At 62.0% G+C, this 16,494-nt stretch overlaps 2 protein-coding genes across 2 annotated transcripts; one reads left to right on the top strand and one right to left on the bottom strand.

Moving 5' to 3' along the window:
- The first annotated feature begins 1,143 nt into the window (after nt 1-1,143).
- On the top strand, nt 1,144-4,721 carry RRP9 (ribosomal RNA processing 9, U3 small nucleolar RNA binding protein). Its single transcript, XM_027726623.2, has 15 exons — nt 1,144-1,221; nt 1,342-1,424; nt 1,523-1,641; nt 1,721-1,797; nt 1,907-1,948; nt 2,109-2,235; nt 2,478-2,602; nt 2,840-2,932; nt 3,036-3,136; nt 3,256-3,390; nt 3,571-3,633; nt 3,711-3,856; nt 3,945-4,024; nt 4,167-4,240; nt 4,333-4,721. Exons 1-15 carry the CDS (start codon nt 1,144-1,146, stop codon nt 4,436-4,438), a joined length of 1,449 nt encoding a protein of 482 aa, XP_027582424.2. The 3' UTR covers nt 4,439-4,721.
- On the bottom strand, nt 4,651-14,933 carry GRM2 (glutamate metabotropic receptor 2). The gene is made up of 6 exons (XM_027729561.2): nt 14,864-14,933; nt 11,452-12,072; nt 9,059-9,896; nt 7,287-8,350; nt 6,242-6,416; nt 4,651-5,706 (listed from the first exon to the last, which is right to left on the bottom strand). Exons 2-6 carry the CDS (start codon nt 11,908-11,910, stop codon nt 5,633-5,635), a joined length of 2,610 nt encoding a protein of 869 aa, XP_027585362.1. The 5' UTR covers nt 11,911-12,072; nt 14,864-14,933; the 3' UTR covers nt 4,651-5,632.
- Nucleotides 14,934-16,494: the final 1,561 nt, after the last annotated feature.

Genomic DNA, 16,494 nt, shown 5'->3' with positions numbered 1-16,494 from the left:
GCCTGGATAGATGGGGTGGTGAGTCCTTGCCCATCTATCTGCCTCCAGACCGCCCCTGGCATGGGTTCCTGCAGCCTCAGCCTGGACAACAGCTCCGCAGCAGCCTGGGGCCACCAAGGCCAAAACTCTGTAGCCCCGACAGGCTTCCAGCCAGAGAGATTGGCTCCCCTCGTATGTCCTGAGGTGCTGAGCCTGGGAATATCATCACTCCCCAGCTGGTGCATCTACCTGCACGGGCTGGGACAGGCTCTGAGCACTGCCACTGTGTCCCTGATGGTGGTGGCTGTGGCATCTCTGCTGCTCAGTAAGCTTCTCCAGCGAGGACTCTGCTGGGGCACAAGAAAGCAGCAGTCTGAGCCCTAGGATGCTCTGCAGGTTGGGGTATCTGCTCTTCCCGAAATCTGACAGGAGAGAAGAGACCTCAGCCAGAATCCTCCAGAGAGCAGCCAGACAGCTTCTCCCTTCCTAAGCCTGTCGCCTTACAGAGACCAGTGCAGGACATTCCCGCTGTCCTTCCCTGCCTCCACTAGTGCCAAGGAGAAAAGCTGATTGTGTAAAATAAAGTTTATACCCCAAAACAGATTTTAGCTCTTTAGAGCATCACTTGTCCCAGACAGAGAGGCACTACCCCGGCACAGCCAAGGACGGGTCCCTGAGACCCCCTAAAGAACATGGGACGGGACCAGAGGCCGTGCCCCCCTGGCTGAGGGTCCCTGAGAGGCAGAAGGTGACCATGATTTGGGAAGCAGCCACCCATTCCCTGTCACCGCCATCGCGACTCTAGGTCTGGGGGCCACCAGCTGCGACGGGGGCTGCGGGGCAGGGCCCGAGAAGCCATGGGGGGCAGAGGAGGGAGGGCTAGGGGTGTGACAACCGGGCTCGGGGTGCGGGTCCCCGACACGCGCGGCGGGGCTTATCTCGGCATGGGCGGGGCTAAGAGCGTGGCCTATCTCAGAGGGGGCGGGGCCTCACCGCTGAGTGACAGCACCGCCTCCGCCCGGGCGGGGGGGCGGGGCGGGAAGGCGATTCCAAGACAAGGAGGGCCAATGGGAGGCGGGGCCCGGCCGCCTGCAGCCAATGGGCGCTGCCGGGGGCGGGGCCCGGTGCCGGCGGGCGGCAGGCGGCCCCACGTGTCCCGGCAGCATGGCGGCGGCGGCGGCGAGCGGCAGGAGGGCCAAGGCCCCGCGCGGGGCCGCGGGACGGCGGCGGCCGCGCCCGGCGGTGAGGGCCGGCACGGGGAAGGAGGGAGGGAGGGGGGCGAGGAGGGGCTGTCCAGGCGGGGTGGCCGCCGTCGCGCGTTTCGCCGCGCCCGTTCCTGTGTTGATCCGCCCGGTCCCGCAGGTCCCGAACGCCCAGGGGAGACCGCGGGCGGCGGCCGGCCGGCCCGCCGACGAGGAGGTGTCCAGCGACTCCGAGACGGAGAGGTAAGAGTTGCGCCAGGGAGGTGCCGGTACTGGAGTGGGTGCCGGTACCGGGAGGGTGTCGGTGCCGGGGGGATGCTCACGCACACGTGTCCCCGCAGCCTGTCGTTGGGGCGGCGGCGGCGAGAGGCGGCGGCGGCGGAGGAGGAGGTGGAGGAGACGCCGCAGGAGAAGAAGCTGCGCCTGGCCAAGCAGTACCTGGAGGAGCTCCGCCAGCTCGGTGAGTCCCGCCTGGCCCCGGTGCCCCAGCGGGGCGGCCCGGGCGCTGGGCCCGGCTCTCACGCACTGTCCCACCGCAGAGGAGGAACGGGCGGAGGAGGAGGAGGAGGAAACCCAGCCGGCGGATCTCATCGGCGACCGACTGAAGGAGGACGTGGTGAGCGGGGGGGCGGGCGCGGCCCCGCGGTCCCGGTGGTGGGCTCTGTGCCCCTCCCGCGCGACCGGGGCTGGGGCCGCCTCCGCTGAGCCTCCCACTTCTCCCCCAGCTCGAGCAGAAGGGCCGGCTGCAGCGCCTGGTCGCCAAAGATGTAAGTGCCCGGTGCCAGATCATAAGTGCCAGCTTTGGGGGACACTCGGGCATGGCCAGCACCCCACGGCCCTTCTCCTGCCCACGGTGCCATGCTGGGGTACTCCCAAGCCTGGGGAAGGGGCCGGGGCAGCCCAGCTCACATCCCACTCTCCCTGCAGGTGCAGCCTCCGGATCCAGCCAGCATCCGTGTGCTGCGAGGACACCAGCTGCCTGTCACCTGCCTGGTCATCTCTCCTGATGACAAGTTCATCTTTTCTGCATCCAAGGATGGCTCCCTCATCAAATGCAAGTGTTCACCTGAGGCTGCAACTGGCTGTTCTGCAGGGGACCCTGCAGCATCAGGGCTGTGGGTACCTGTGGTGGTGACTTAGCCCTTGGCTGCTCCAGGAATGTGCATTGTTTTGGGATCTGTAGGAGGCTCGTTGGCACTTTTGGGAATGGTTCTGGGCTTCGTGGGAGGCTCATTAGCACTTTTGGGAGTGGTGGGAGGCTCCCAGAGGGTGATGGTGGCCGTACCTTTCCCGCAGGGGAGGTGGACAGCGGGAAGAGGCTGTGCGTGGTGCCCGGAGGGAAGAAGGGCACGGAGGAGCGGCACATGGGACACGCATCCCACATCCTCTGCATGGCCATCTCATCGGATGGCAAGTACCTGGTATGGGGACAGGGGACAGAGAGGTGGCCATGGGGACTGCATCTCCTCCCTGTGTCTCGTGGCCAGATGTGCCTTGCCCGGTTAAAGCAGCCCCTATCCGCTACAGATTTAAGGATGGGTCCCTGGGATCACCCGAAAGCGTATGGGGTGGGAATGGAGGCTGGCATGGGAGTGGAGGCTGGGGTGGGCTGTGGGTCTCTGAGAGGCGGGTCTTGGGCATCCCCTGCTGTCTGCCAGGCCACAGGAGACAGGAACAAGTTGATCATGATCTGGGACACAGCCACCTGCAAGCGCCTGCACATCTTCACAGGGCACCGTGACGCTGTCTCGGTGAGTCAGGGGCATCAGGCGTGGTGCCTGTGGGGCTGGGCAGCCCCATCCTCCCTGGTGCCCCTCCCTCACTGCTGTGCCCTGTCCATCCGTCTGTCTGCAGGGCCTGTCCTTCCGCAAGGGGACACACCAGCTGTACAGCGCTTCCCATGACCGCTGCGTCAAAGTCTGGAACGTGGCAGAGAACGCCTATGTGGAGACCCTGTAAGGCCGGGGGGGATCCCACTGACCCTGCCAAAGGGTGTGCCAGCATCCCTGGGGGAGGCAAGGTGAGGGGGCAGAGGGCCATGCTTGCCACGTCTCTTTGCCATCTCCTCCCCCAGATTCGGGCACCAGGATGTCATCACGGGGCTGGACAGCCTGAGCCGGGAGTGCTGTGTGACGGCGGGGGGACGGGATGGCACCGTGCGGCTCTGGAAAATCCCTGAGGAGACACAGCTCGTGTTTTCTGGGCACCAGTAGGTCTGGGGTGGGAGAGGAGGCTGTGGGCAGGCATGCCCAGCTGGGACAGTGGTGTGTGGCTGCCAAGCATCTCAGGGAGCACCCTGGGGATGCTGATACCCTGGCGAGCCCACATCTCCTGAACAGGATCCCAAAGCACACTTGTAACTGCTGACAGTTACCCCTTCTCTTCACAGGGGCTCCATTGACTGTATTCAGCTCATCAATGAGGAGCACATGGTGTCCGGCGCCGATGACGGGTGAGCACGGGGCTGGGGCAGTGCCAAGGGTGGGCAGGGCGCCCCCTCAGCCCCCTCACCCCTCACGTCCCCGTCAGGTCTTTAGCCCTCTGGGGGCTGACAAAGAAGAAACCTCTGGCGCTGGCTCGGCAGGCGCACGGCATGCAGGATGCCCAGGGCCTGGAGCAGCCCTACTGGATCTCAGCGGTGGCCGCCCTGCGCAACAGTGACCTCCTGGCTACAGGTGTGTGGCAGCCGCTTTGAGGGTGTGGGGGAGGTCCTCCTCCCATCCCTGGGTTGGGGTGCGTGACAATCTCCTTTCTCTGTCCCAGGATCCCACAGTGCCAGCGTGAAGCTCTGGAAGTGTGGTGAGGGATTTCGGAAGCTGGAGCACCTCTGGGACATCCCCTTGGTATGGATTGATGGGCAGGTTGGGAATGCTGGAGCTGGGCTGGAGGGTCTCACTGCAGGGGCTCCCCTCCCTGGACAGCAGGAGGAGGCTATGGGATCCCCTTAACCTGCCCTCTCCCTTCACCCTGCCCTGTCCCCTCCAGGTGGGCTTTGTCAACAGCCTCAAGTTCTCGTCATCTGGTGACTTCCTGGTGGCTGGCATCGGGCAGGAGCACCGGTACTGACCCTCCTCCCTGGCACTGCCTGGGGGTGCAGCCCCCTTTCCTCTGGTGCTTGCTGGAGTGTGACCCTCATCTCTCTCATCCACAGGCTTGGACGGTGGTGGAGAATCAAAGAAGCCAAAAACAGCATCTGCATCATCCCCCTTAAACAGAGAACCACGGCCTCTGGCCCTGAATCTCCTGGCAGCTCCTAACCCCCGGGTCGTGAAGCAGGTCATTCTGTCCCTGGAGCTGCACCTTGATGCATCCTTGGTGCAGCCACCTCCCTGGGGCTGGCAGGATGTGAGTAGGGGGTGTCACACAGCCTTGCTGGCCCCCGTGTTGTGATGTGGCTCTGCCCTCTGCGAGGGTCTGTCCCCTTCCCTCAGGTTCGGCCGGACCTGAGCTCTGGAACAGTCCATTTTGTAAAAAAAGCAAACCACCAAAACGACTTTATTTACATAAATTACAAAAAAAAAAAAAAATCACATTCTTGCTCACAGAAAAATATCTACTCTTAAAAACGTGGTTGGGCTCAAATACCTGGATCCCGTTACTCGCCCTGAGCCTCCAACGGCCCCTCTGGGATCTGCCAGGGCTGGGGGCCAGCGGGAATTCATCTGCCCCTGCTCCTGCCCCGTCTCCCATAAAGGGGTGAGAAGTGCCACGCACAGGGAGGGGAGCGATGGGGGGCTTGGGCCCAGCCCGGCCACTCGGCAGCTCTGCTGGGGCCAAACCAGGAGGAAAAGTGAAACTACGAAGCGCCAGGAAAAGTGTGACGTGGAGCACGGCTTGGCACGGGGTGACAGGGAAAGCGTGGTGGGCAGTGTGTGCCAGCGTGGAGGGAGCAGGAGGTGCAGCGTGGATTGGCACAAGAAAAGTGGGAGTTGGAATGTGGCTTTGCGAGAGAGGGAGTCACGTTGTGCACCAGGGCTCAGTGCAAGGGACAGGAAGGGGGTATTTGTGCCACAGGCGGTGTAGGGAATGGGGGTCACACACCACAGCTCGGTGCAAGGTCCGTGCAATGTGCACTACGGCTCAGTGCAAGGGACAGGGACATTCACCATGGCTCAGTGCAGGGGGTGGGGGAGCACAATGGCTCAGTGCAGGTGACGCAGAGGGACATGCGCCGTGGCTCAGTGCAGGGGTTGGGGATGTTCACCACGGCTCAGTGCAGGGGTTGGGGATGTTCACCATGGCTCAGTGCAGGGTGCAGAGGACATGTAACGTGGCTCGGTGCAAGGGAAGGGTGACACGTACCATGACCTGACAGGTGGGATGTGTAGCTCGTGCTGGGGCAGGGGCTGAGCCTCCCGGCTGCATTCGGCACCCGGTCGGGCCATGCTGTGGGCACTGCTCTCCCTGGGGAGGTGCCGTGTGGCAGCACCACAGCCTGGCCCCCCCATCCTTCACAAGGACGACGTCGTGGAGTCCACCACCTCACGACCATTGCACACCGTGGGCACGTACTGCGAGGCTGAGCCTGGCCAGGAAGGCAGCAGTCAGGGGTGGGTTGGGGTCTGGCAGCAGCACCTCAGAGCACCCCACTGCAGTGGGCTATGGGTACCCAATGTGACCATTTCACCCTCTGGCTGATGAAAGGTGCCCAGGGGTGGCCATAGCCCCTGGGGGTGGAGTGGAGGGTTCCTGGGATGGTGACAGGCACTTGGGGGCAGCTGAATCCCCTGGGCTGGGGTGGAGGGTGCCTGGAGTGGCTATGTCCCCCTGGGGCTGAGGCGGAGAGTGCTGGGGGATGGCCATGTTCCCTCAGAGCAATGACATGCCCCCAGGAGCAGTACCCCTCTGGCAGCTGTGCTGTCCTGGGAGATGAGGCACTGGGACAAGGGACAGGGATGAGCTGCTGGGGACACAGCATCCTTCATCCTCCCCACTTCCCATCAGGCCCTACCCCACCCCCCACTTTCCTTCAGGAGCCCATGCTGGGGTACTCCCACACACACCCCCACCAGGAAGGGGATGCTGCCCCCCCAGCCCTTCCCCAGCCTCACTGTGCTCACCTTGGGACTGGCTGGAGCTGGCAGCTGCCACGCTGAACCGAGCGGTGCCCACGCGGTGACTGGCCACATTCTTCTGCGGCTGGAAGAGTATGATGTGGAGCTTGGGGGTGAAGAGGCAGCCGAGGACCACGGTGCCGCTGAGGCTCACTGAGATGCACATGGTGGTGGTCTGGACCTGGAGACAGAGTGGGGGGCATCAGGTGCTCCACCCACGAGCCGTCTGCCCCAAGGACGGCAGGATGAAGCCCCAGTGGCACTGGCCAGCCCCACTGGGCACGGACTCCACCCTGCAGGGACATCCCACCCCATACCACAACACATCCCTCTGTCAGACCCATGGGGAATGCCCTTTTGGGATCATGTCACCCCTGCAAAGCAGGTACACCCTGAGCAGCATCCCAGCCCTGCCAACATGCTGCTTTGGTACAGTGCCTGGGGGCAGAGCCCAGAACCCCCCACCCCAGTGCCCACTCCCTCTGGAGGATGCAGATCCTTTCTGGAAGCCCACGGCTGTATCTGCCCCCATCGAGTCCTCAAGGCCTGTCAGAAACATGTTTGGTTGCCCTGCCAGGGAGCCTGAGGTGCTGCAGGATGCATCCTGTGCTCTCTAGTCCCTGGCATTGTCCAGCTCCCCAGGGACCATGCTGGCCCTGGGGTTGGCCTTCATGCCCTGGGGTGAGATATCTGGATGGGCCAGTGACTCATGCTTTCATGTCACAAGGCTGAAGGATGACACATCACTCCTCCATGATCAGGCTGAGGGGCTCTCTGGAGGTCTCAGGGCCATTTTCCATCCTCACCCTAGCAAGGCAGAAGGGAGTGGGTCCTCTCTCCAGGACTCATTACCCCCTCAGCCACAGCCTTTCAAGATCTTTCACCTGGTCCCGAATGCCCCAGTGCAGAGGTGACCGTCAGTGCAGAGGTGTATGGATGAAGACCCTTCCCCAGGCCCACAAATCTCCAAATCACAAACCCCACGGGGCCCAAATCTCCAGGACCACTTAGATCAAGCCCTATTAGAGCCCCCCAGAGCTCAAGCTCTTACACGGTAGTCGCTGGAGGTCACATAGAAGATGGGCAGGAAGGCCAGCCAGATGATGCAGGTCGTGTACATGGTGAACCCAATGAACTTGGCCTCGTTGAAGTTTTCAGGGCATTTCCGTGTCTTGAAGGCATAGACCGTGCAGAGGACAATCAAGAGGACATTGTAGGTGAGCGAAATGAGCATGTTGGAGTCGCGGTTGTTGCACTTGAGGGTGACGATGTACCTCTTGTCAGGCTCAGTCTCCTTGCCTGTCCCGGGGGTCTCCACCAGCAGCCAGATGATGACGATGATGAGCTGGCAAGAGATGAGGGCCATGCAGATGACCACCTGTGACGTGGGGCTTATGAACCGGGGGCGCTGGACCCCCTCCTTCACCCCGCTGAAGATCCTGGCGATGCGGTTCGTTTTGGTCAGGAGGGCCGAGTAGCAGACGGCGAAGGACGTGCCCAGCCCCAGGCGCCGGAGCGTGCACACCTCGGTGGAGGGCTTCGCGATGAAGATGAAGGTCATGCTGTAGCACATGAGGACCCCGGTCAGGAGGATGTAACACAGCTCCCGGCCGGAGGCCTTCACAATGGGGGTGTCGTTATTCTTCACGAAGACTCCGATAACAAAGAGCGTAGAGATAAAGCCCAGACAAGAGATAGTGACGGGACCAATGGCCCAGACATCTTTCCAGCGGATGTACTCTTGGGGCAGCTCGTAGCAGCCATTCAGGGTCTCGTTGGGCCAGTAACCAAGACCACAGTCCATGCAGGTGAACTCATCCAGCAAGTACTCGTAGGGCTGGCAGGGGATGCAGATCCAGCAGCAAATATCTCCGGGCTGCATGCTCTTGATTTCATTCTTTTTGCAGGGGTCACTGCACTGGGACACAGGGATGGAGGCCTCAGCCCACGGGATTAGGCTGGTGTCGAGGATGAGCCCCTCTGCCCAGTAGCCCACTTTCTGGTACCGATACCGCCCGTCCACGTGGTGATAGTTGAAGATGTTGTAGCGCCCGATCCCATCACCATAGCGATCAAATCGAACAACACTCTCCGTGTCTGCTGGCCTGAACGGAGCTGGAGAGAGGACAAGGGGAGATTGTCACTGCCATGAGGCAGGAGAACACTTGCTCCCAGCCTGGAGGCAGCGCTCCTTCAAAGGGTTACATCCCACCATGGACACAGTTTAATGTCCAATCTGTTTCTTGCCTTCAGTCCCATCCTTGCTGCCTGTGTACACATTAGGAGTAGGAAAGCAAAGGTGGAGAACTACCTCCCCACCTGCCTGAGAGCCCATCAGCCCCAGCCAGATCTGCAGGGGCAAGGAGGGGAATTGTGCACCCTGCATGGCGCTCACTGACACCTGAATAGCCAGGCTCAGCCCAAGTCATAGAGGACATGTTTTTAATTCGCCCCAAACTATGTGAGTCCCTGCTCAAGGGTATCCCTTCATTTTAATCCCTGAAATGTGAATAAATCACAATACTTGCAAGCGAACGCTCCAAGGAAGGGTTCCTTGTGGAGCGGGTCCCATCCAGCTGTAGCAGGATGGAATTGTTCACCAGCTTCTCCACATATGTCTCCACTGGGGACACAAAGCCCAAGGATGATGGTGGGCTGTTGGCAGCCTGGGACAACCACAGCCCATGGCACAGAGGTCCTTGGGTGTGGGCAGGCTGGAGGAATTGGAGGGTCTTGGGTCAAATTTGGGTCTCTGTCTTTCCTGTCCCACCACCCATCTCTTTCCACTTTGGCAGCCAAACCCCATCTCCACCTTGGACTCACCGTCAAAATTGACATTGAGAATAAAGTCCTTGTAGAACCTCTTGCCATTGACGGGCTTCATGGCATCACAGAGCTTGGTGTCATTGGGGCACAGTGCCCGGTGCATGTTGTGGAGAGAGTGAGCCATGGCATAGACAGCATTGATCACAAACGTGATCTTGGACTCCGGCTCAAACTTGCCTGCCTTGAGGGAATACCGGCTACAGTCCTGCGTGTGGAAGCTGCACTTAAACCTCTGTTCCCAAAATTCCCGAAACCAGGGATTTCGGCTGTTATTGTAGGGATGGAGGTTAAGGAAATAGGCAGCAAACTCCTTAATGGGGTAGGCTGCCAACTCGATGGTGATGGCTCCCTCTGCCACTGCTTCGCTCCCGGCCACTACGCTCTCCAGGGCTCCCCACCCATCACTGGCCACCCACATGAAGGACACATTGGCTCTCTGGGCAGCCGCCAGCAGCTCCCGGGCGTCTTCACTGCGAGTGAAGAGCACAACCACTCTGGCATTGGGCTTCTGCAGCAGAGCCCGGACCACCCCGTCGTAGGTCTTCTTGTTCATGGAGCGCCCCACCTTCTCCGAGGTAGCGATGCAGATGTTTCGCATGCGGGCTTCTTGCTCAAAGGCCTCGATCCCCGTCTCCCCATAGTCACCCTCCGAGGCCACGGTGGAGACGTAGGTCCAGTTGAAGAAGCGGAGGATCTCTGCCATGGCTTTGGCTTGGTAGAAGTCTGGCGGGACGGTGCGGGCGAAGTAGTCATAGCGGGACTTGTCACTGAGCTTGGCGCTGGTGGAGGCATAGCTGATCTGTGGGATCTGGAAGAGCCTCAGCAGGTTGGCCACCTGAGTGGAGGAGGAGAGGTGAGTGCCTGAAGATATGGTCCAATAAGGGACATTCCCACTGGAGGACCCCTGCCCAACATCCAGTGTTGCACTTTGCTCCCAAGCACTACTATGGGCTGATGAGCAACCCACCCTGACCTGGAGCATCCTGGTCTGTGGAGGGACCAGAGAAGAAGAGTGGATGGCACATTCACAGAGTGCCTGAGCCCTCAGACATGCTCATTTTTTCTTTTTTATTTTTTTTTTTTTTTTTTTTTTTTGGTATTTCAAAACTCCCTTCTGAAATTTGGGTCTGTGGATGGGACAAATAGACTAGTGGCAAAAGCAGAAACTCTGCCGTGGGTGACCTGTGGGACATGCAAGGAGAAAGCCAGGATGCCTGGTAGCTCCATAGCACAGGGTGGGAATGGTTCTGAGGGCTGGAGGCCGGGACAGAGCCCCCCACCCAGTCTGGGCGATGCTGCAGAGCTGGATAAGGGGACTGGCACTTGTGCATCGCATATTGGGAGCCCCAGCAGGACTGGCACCTTCCAGCCCTTGGCAGAAGCCCTCGTTAGCTTCAAAGGGGAAAAAAAGCCTGCTAATGAGGCTGTTAAAACCCAGGCTCTGGGAGCAGCAAGGGGGGCTCGGGTGTGCTGGCTGGGCTGCGGAGCCTGCCCACATCTCACTGCTCCCCAGGCAAGAGACACAGCTTAATTAACGTGGACAAATGATCTCGACAACAAAGTCCCCTAACGGCAATAAGGTCCCTGAGCACAGCAATGCTGCTGCCAGTCCTCACCACACGTGGGAACTGCCAGCCTGCCATGCCCCCCCAGTGACCCCCATGCTCCCCAGCCATCCCACACTCTGCCCCTGCTGCCACCTGCCTTTCCAGGGTCTGGAGAGTGCCCCTTGTTGTGGGGACACACCAGGTCCCCAGCAAGGGAAGGGACATACGGCCAGGTGGGATGGACCAGGATGCTGCCTCCATCATCCAGCCCCAGCTTCCTTCGTCCTGTGGCTGGGGGATGCAGGGACCCCAGGGACTGGGAGACATGTTGGAGACTTGTTAGGTCTCAGCGGGCACATGGCTCAGTGGTCACCCCCGGGACTCAGCTGGGCCTGCTGGCTGCTGCATCCTCAAGGGATGCTCTTCTCCCTGCTGAAGCTGGCCCCTGGGTCAACAGAGCTGTGGTTTTGGGGACTGAGCTGCACCCCATCCAGGGTGACAGCCAGTTCCAAGGCTTGAGGTGCCTGTTCCCATGGGATCATGGGGGATGTGGAGGCAGTGGTCTCCTGTGTCCACCCTGCCCTGGTCAAGCAGCCCTATGGCTGAGCCCCTCAGATGTGCATATCCCTTGCAGCCAGCTGCACCTCTCAGGCTGGATTTTGGGGTGGTGGAGGGCACAGTGCTGCTCTGCCTGCCACAGCATATATATATATAAGTATCAAGATCATCCCAGGATGAGGAGCTGAGCCATGTGCCATGCACCACCCCCATGTGGGACAGGCTTGGCTCCCATGGCTTATGGCAGGTTGGAGGTTTCCCGCAGTTGGGTTTCCTGGGCAGTACCTGGATGGAAACGTCACTGTAGGAGCCCCCGATGACGCCAGTGATGGCAGTGGGCACGTCATCATGGACAGCGTAGGAGCCGTCAGGGCAGATGTGCTCAGAGCCGTCCACCCTAGTAAGGGAAGCACGGACAAAGTCCAGGGACTGCTCCAGGGCGTAGGTATCCTTAGAGCAGGTGTCGAGGATGTGGGTGCCCAGCTTCACCCCTGGCAGGATGCTCCTGTCCTTGTTGATCTCATCCAGGGCGAAGAGCATGGCCTCCAGGCGCTGGATGCCCCGGTGTTCATTGATCTTGCCGCAGTCCTCGCTCCCCACTCCTTTCTCGTGGACAGGGAAGAGGCCCCCAATCACCAGGTCCCCATCCATGCTGATCTCCTTCTTGCCAGCCATGCCATGCCCTGCAGCCAGGCAGGTGGCCAGGTGCATCAGCCACAGCCAGGCGGCCAAGGGGACCGCCATGGGGTGTGCTGGCACCAGCTGGGGGACCCGGGCCACCCCGTGTCACCTGCTGCCACCCTTCAAGGCAAGGGAAGGCAGTCCCCAGGCATTGGGTGGCAGGGGGTGGCGCGGCGTGGTGTCACTGAGAGAGGGGTCGTACCACCCCAGCAGAGCCCTCAGCACCTGGAAAAGCAAAAGAAAAGCTACTAGGTCTGTGGGCTGCAAGACAAGACAGGCACCGTCCCCAGGGGCAGTGCCAGTGCTGCACAGGTGGGCAAGGGCAGAAGGGTGAGGTGAACAGGTGCAATAGTTCCCACAGTGACATGGGACCCCCAGTACATACACAAGTGACAGAGATCCCAGGGGACAAGGAAGGGCGCAGGCACCGGTCTCCCCACAGCACTCCCAGGGATGAACTGGCACGGGGGTGGGCACAGAGCTAGCCCCTCTGACAGCACCGGGCAGAGCAGCCTGCCAGGGGGCAGCTTGCCAGCCCTAAAATACCAAGGAGGGGGAAAGAGCCAGGGATATCACCTGGCACAGGGAGCCCAGGCTGGGCGGGTAGAACCAAAGCCAGCTCCAAGCTGAGCCCCCAACCCACGCAGCAGCATCAGGGGTGCCGACAGCTCCCAACCTCCAGCCAAGAGCGCTGCCAAAAGCAGCTGGCCACGAGCTCACCATGCCTGCAGCACCCAGCACCCACACTATTTTAATCCCCTTCCCATAACCATGGAGCCCACCCGCCCTGCTGCTGCCCCCAGGGCTGTCCGTGGCACCAGGGCTGGAGCAGGGACTCGTCACTGGCTTCCTCCTCCCGCAGCGACATGCAGGGCTCTGGCAGTCGTGGTGCTTCAGAGTCTGTTCTTTCACCACCGCCCCTTCCTTCCCTGTATACTAAATTCAGAGATTTCAGTAAAAGTAAGAGCCAGGTTTGCTGACTCCCTCTGCAGAAAGCACGGAGGCACGGGGGAATCAAAGGCTTTTGCAGCAGACAGGCCTTGTTTTGGCAGGAGGTTCAGTCCCCTCAGAGATTCATTGTCTTTTCCCAAATCGGGAGAGATTTGTTTCCCATTTGAAGCTGACTGCTGAAATCCCAAAGGGCTGATGTTTCAGGGGCCATGGGAGAAGGAAACCCCTTGGCAGCCCAGAAGCCTCAGGCTGCTCTGGTACGGGAAGCTGCCGGTGCCACAGTGGGACTCAGGGCTCACCTGCAGCTCAGCAGAGCTCACGGGGGCACACAGGGTGGGAGGGTGATGCTGGAGAGTGCTGGTCCTCCCTGCAGCTCCCCACAGCCAGTACTGAGGCCTCTCTCCCTGAGCAGGAGCAGAGCACCCCTCGATGCCCCCATGCTGTTCCCGGACAGGTAATGACTGTGCTGGAGGAGCCCTCTTGCTGGTGGTGATGCCCAGGGGGATGTGGGCAGCAGTGTGCCACAGGATGTAACAGGGTGGGGTGATGAGACACACGCAGACCTCCTCCTCCACACCCCAAAGTGCCTGTCCCTGGGTGCTGCCTGCTGGTGACAAGCCTCCAGTCGACTCAGGACATCTACTACCTGACCCATCAATTTGAAGGACTTTGGGGAACAGACAAACAAGAGTCCCTGCCTTATTTCAGGCAGTGAATGCTTTTAAGGGACCCAGGGTTTCCTAAAGCAGGAAAGAGGGTACAGGCACATGGATAATTGATGGAGCCCATCGCTGCCAGGCTGAGCCTGACACAGGGGTCTGGTGGCACCAGATCGGGTCCTTGTGGTCCAGCTCTTCTGGGGCAGCTGGCAGGACCTACCACATGAAAGGCACCTTCAGGCCAAGCTCTTCTGAAGGGCAAACCATCACCTAGCCTGATGGATGCGTGAGCAGGGCTGCCACCATTCCCGCAGCTGCTCAGCTGGGCTGGCATAGTGCCGGGGGGACAGCCCGCGGGAACCTCTGTAGAACATCTGGGGAGGTGAAGCACCAGGCAGGGCAGAGCCAAGTCCATCCCTACAGCCACAGTACGGAGGGAAGCTCCTGCCGGCTGCGGGCAGCCTCCCCTCTCAAACGCATCACGAGTGGGGTGGGTGAGAAGGGGCCGTGATTCCTCCGTGCCCTGAGAGCTTCCCATCCTCTGCCAGGTGCTCTGACCCCTCCACCAGCGCCCCTGGGGGTGGGTGAGAACTGGGACGTGTGCGAGAGCGGCAGCGCTGCGGGAGCGCCGGGAGAACGTCACCTCCCACGGGGGTCCCAGAGGTCCCACTATCGCCGAGCTCTACCAGGAGCCCCCATCTCCCCCTTGTCCCACGGGCTGCCAGCCCCGGTGCCCCGCGGGACCGAGGCGCCTTCCCGGGGCACTCCCCCGGCGCCCCCCGCCACCGCGGCCGCCCCACATCCCGTCCCAAACGCGCCCTGAGGTCCGGCTGCCCCGGCACAAACACAGTCCCCCGCAACGCCACTGCTGTCCCCCGCACGGACACCCTGAGGGGAGACCCGAGGGAACAGCAGGGGCGGAGGGGTCTGTCCCCGCCGCGCCGGGCGGTCACCCCGCTTCCCTGCCCCGGTGCCGGCGGGCGGCCTCGGCCGGGGGCTGCGGCGACGGGTCCCGCTGGGTTCCTACTGCGGGCTCGGCGCTGCCGGAGCACGGCGGGGAACGGGGACCCCCCAAGACCTTCTGCCAGAGCCTCGCGTCTTGCGCCGGGCAGCGGGGAGCGGCGGGAGCGGCCCCGGTGCCACCCGGACCGCCCGCACGCCCGACCCTCCGGTGCCGGTGCCGATGCCCGGGCTCCGCTCCCCTCCCGCGGCTCCGGGAGCCCCGGCACCGGGCACTGTTCGCCGAGCCCCGCCGTGCCGCGGCCCCGACGGCTGCGGGGGATCGCCGGTCGCGGTGCCGCTTCGCCGCGGGCACTGGAGCTCTGGAGGCGGTGGAACGCCGCCGGGGAACGGGGGGGCCCGAGGCCACGGGGACAGGAGCGCCGGGGTGGGACCGCATCCCTTACCTGGGGGATGTGCCAGGAGCCGGTGCCGGTGCCGCGGCTGCCTCGGAGCTGCGGCTGCCGCCGCCTCCCGCCGCCGCCTCTGACACTCCGCCAGCCCCAGCCGAGCAGAGCCGCTCCGCCCCCTGCCCGGCCCGGCCCCGGCCCCCGCCCCGGTCCGGCCCCGGTCCGGCCCGGCGGGCAGCGGCACCCCGGGGGCGCCTCGCTTGCCCTCCGCTCGCTCCGGCACCGGCAGGGCCAGGCAGGGCACCGGTGGGGCTGGGGTAAAGCCGGGGGCAAATGGTCAGGTCCGAGCAGGGCAGAGGCTGGATACGGGCAGGGAAGGCAGGGAACAGGCAGGACACGGCCAGAGAAGGCAGAACACAGGCAAGACACAGCCAGATCCAGGCAAGGGATGGCCACACTGAGCCAGAGCACAGGCGGGACACAAGCAGAACACGGCCAGAGGCACAACCAGATCCAGGCAAGACATAGGCAAGGCATGGCTAGATGCAGGCAAGGGATGGTCAGATCCAGGCTAGGCAGAGGCAGGACACGGCCAGAGCAGGCAGGACCTGCTCTGCACCCTGGCAGACCTGGCAGGGCACAGCTCAGCACCTGCTCCCCTGGCCTCAGACCCCCCAGCTCACTGCCAGCCCAGTAAGAGGGGTTCCAGCCCCAGCTCAAGCTCTACAGCCACAAGCTGGTGCCTCAGGTGCTGTTCCTCCCTTGCCTGGCCTGCCCCTGCTCCTCAAGCCCTTGGGAGGAACCCAGGGACCAAGCATCACCCCCCTGCCCCTCTGCACTCCACACATTCCTCAGCACTCACCATCAGTCCAAGCACCCAGCTGGGGAAGGATTTGGACCATCCAAAGACAAAGGCACTGGCAAGGTTTAGCTTTCCAGGTCTCCACCACTTACCCAAACTCCTTCTAGAGCCATTCAGCTGCTCAGGACCCTGCCTGTCCCTATGCGGGCAGCTCAGCTGCCTTGGAGAGCTCTGTGACTTAGGGACAAGAATGGGACAGGGGATAACACAGGGGACAGGAGTGTTTCTGGGACATCTCATCAAAATATCCACGTCACTGCTCCTGCCTAAGTTGCCCCCCTGCCAGCTCCTGCACTTGCAGGCTGTGGGTCAGGGCACTTCAGTGAGTCAGACCCGCTCTGCTGGACTCCGTTCCCACAGCAATCCTGTTTTGGGGGAGAGAACCCAGAGTTCCCATGGCAAGATCCCCCCAGGAGTCCCCTGGCAGCAGGACCCTAGACCCCACCAGCCTGTGGGGTCCTTTCAAGACTGTTAGCACAGATGGAGCAGGACACAGGGGACAGGAGGATGCCTGGGCTGGGTGACCTTGTCACTGTGAGGCAGGGGGGACAGAGAGTTGGGGAGGACTGGGGATGTACTGTGCCAAGGGATGCTGGCCCTGCCATGGTCCCACCTCTCCCCCAGCAGATGGGACCTGACACCAGCCTCACACACACCTTGGCACTGGCTGCATTGTCCCAGCTGCTGCTGCTTTGGTGCTGCCCATGTCAGGAGGATGACAGCAAAGCCTCCTTGGCCCCAAACTTCAGCAGGGTTAGGGGACCAGCAGCACTGGGATCTGCTGTCTGGCTCCAACCCCCCATAGAGCCTCAGCCAGGCATAAATA

Source organism: Pipra filicauda, unplaced genomic scaffold (genome assembly GCF_003945595.2).
Source record: "Pipra filicauda isolate LSUMZ 115617 unplaced genomic scaffold, ASM394559v2 scaffold103_size3290846_pilon, whole genome shotgun sequence".
NCBI classification, from domain to species: domain Eukaryota; kingdom Metazoa; phylum Chordata; class Aves; order Passeriformes; family Pipridae; genus Pipra; species Pipra filicauda.
This window is presented reverse-complemented; position numbering and strand designations above follow the sequence as displayed.

Bases quoted from the DNA above. Each gene is read 5' to 3' on its own strand.
- RRP9 (XM_027726623.2), top strand. From the start codon at position 1,144: ATGGCGGCGGCGGCGGCGAGCGGCAGGAGGGCCAAGGCCCCGCGCGGG. The intron at 1,798-1,906 runs GTGAGCGGGGGG...CTTCTCCCCCAG, and splicing joins ACCGACTGAAGGAGGACGTG to CTCGAGCAGAAGGGCCGGCT. The intron at 3,857-3,944 runs GTGTGTGGCAGC...TCTCTGTCCCAG, and splicing joins CAGTGACCTCCTGGCTACAG to GATCCCACAGTGCCAGCGTG.
- GRM2 (XM_027729561.2), bottom strand. From the start codon at position 11,910: ATGGCGGTCCCCTTGGCCGCCTGGCTGTGGCTGATGCACCTGGCCACC. The intron at 9,897-11,451 runs GTACTGCCCAGG...TCCTCCACTCAG, and splicing joins ACAGTGACGTTTCCATCCAG to GTGGCCAACCTGCTGAGGCT. The intron at 8,351-9,058 runs GTGAGTCCAAGG...TCCTCTCTCCAG, and splicing joins TCTCAATGTCAATTTTGACG to CTCCGTTCAGGCCAGCAGAC.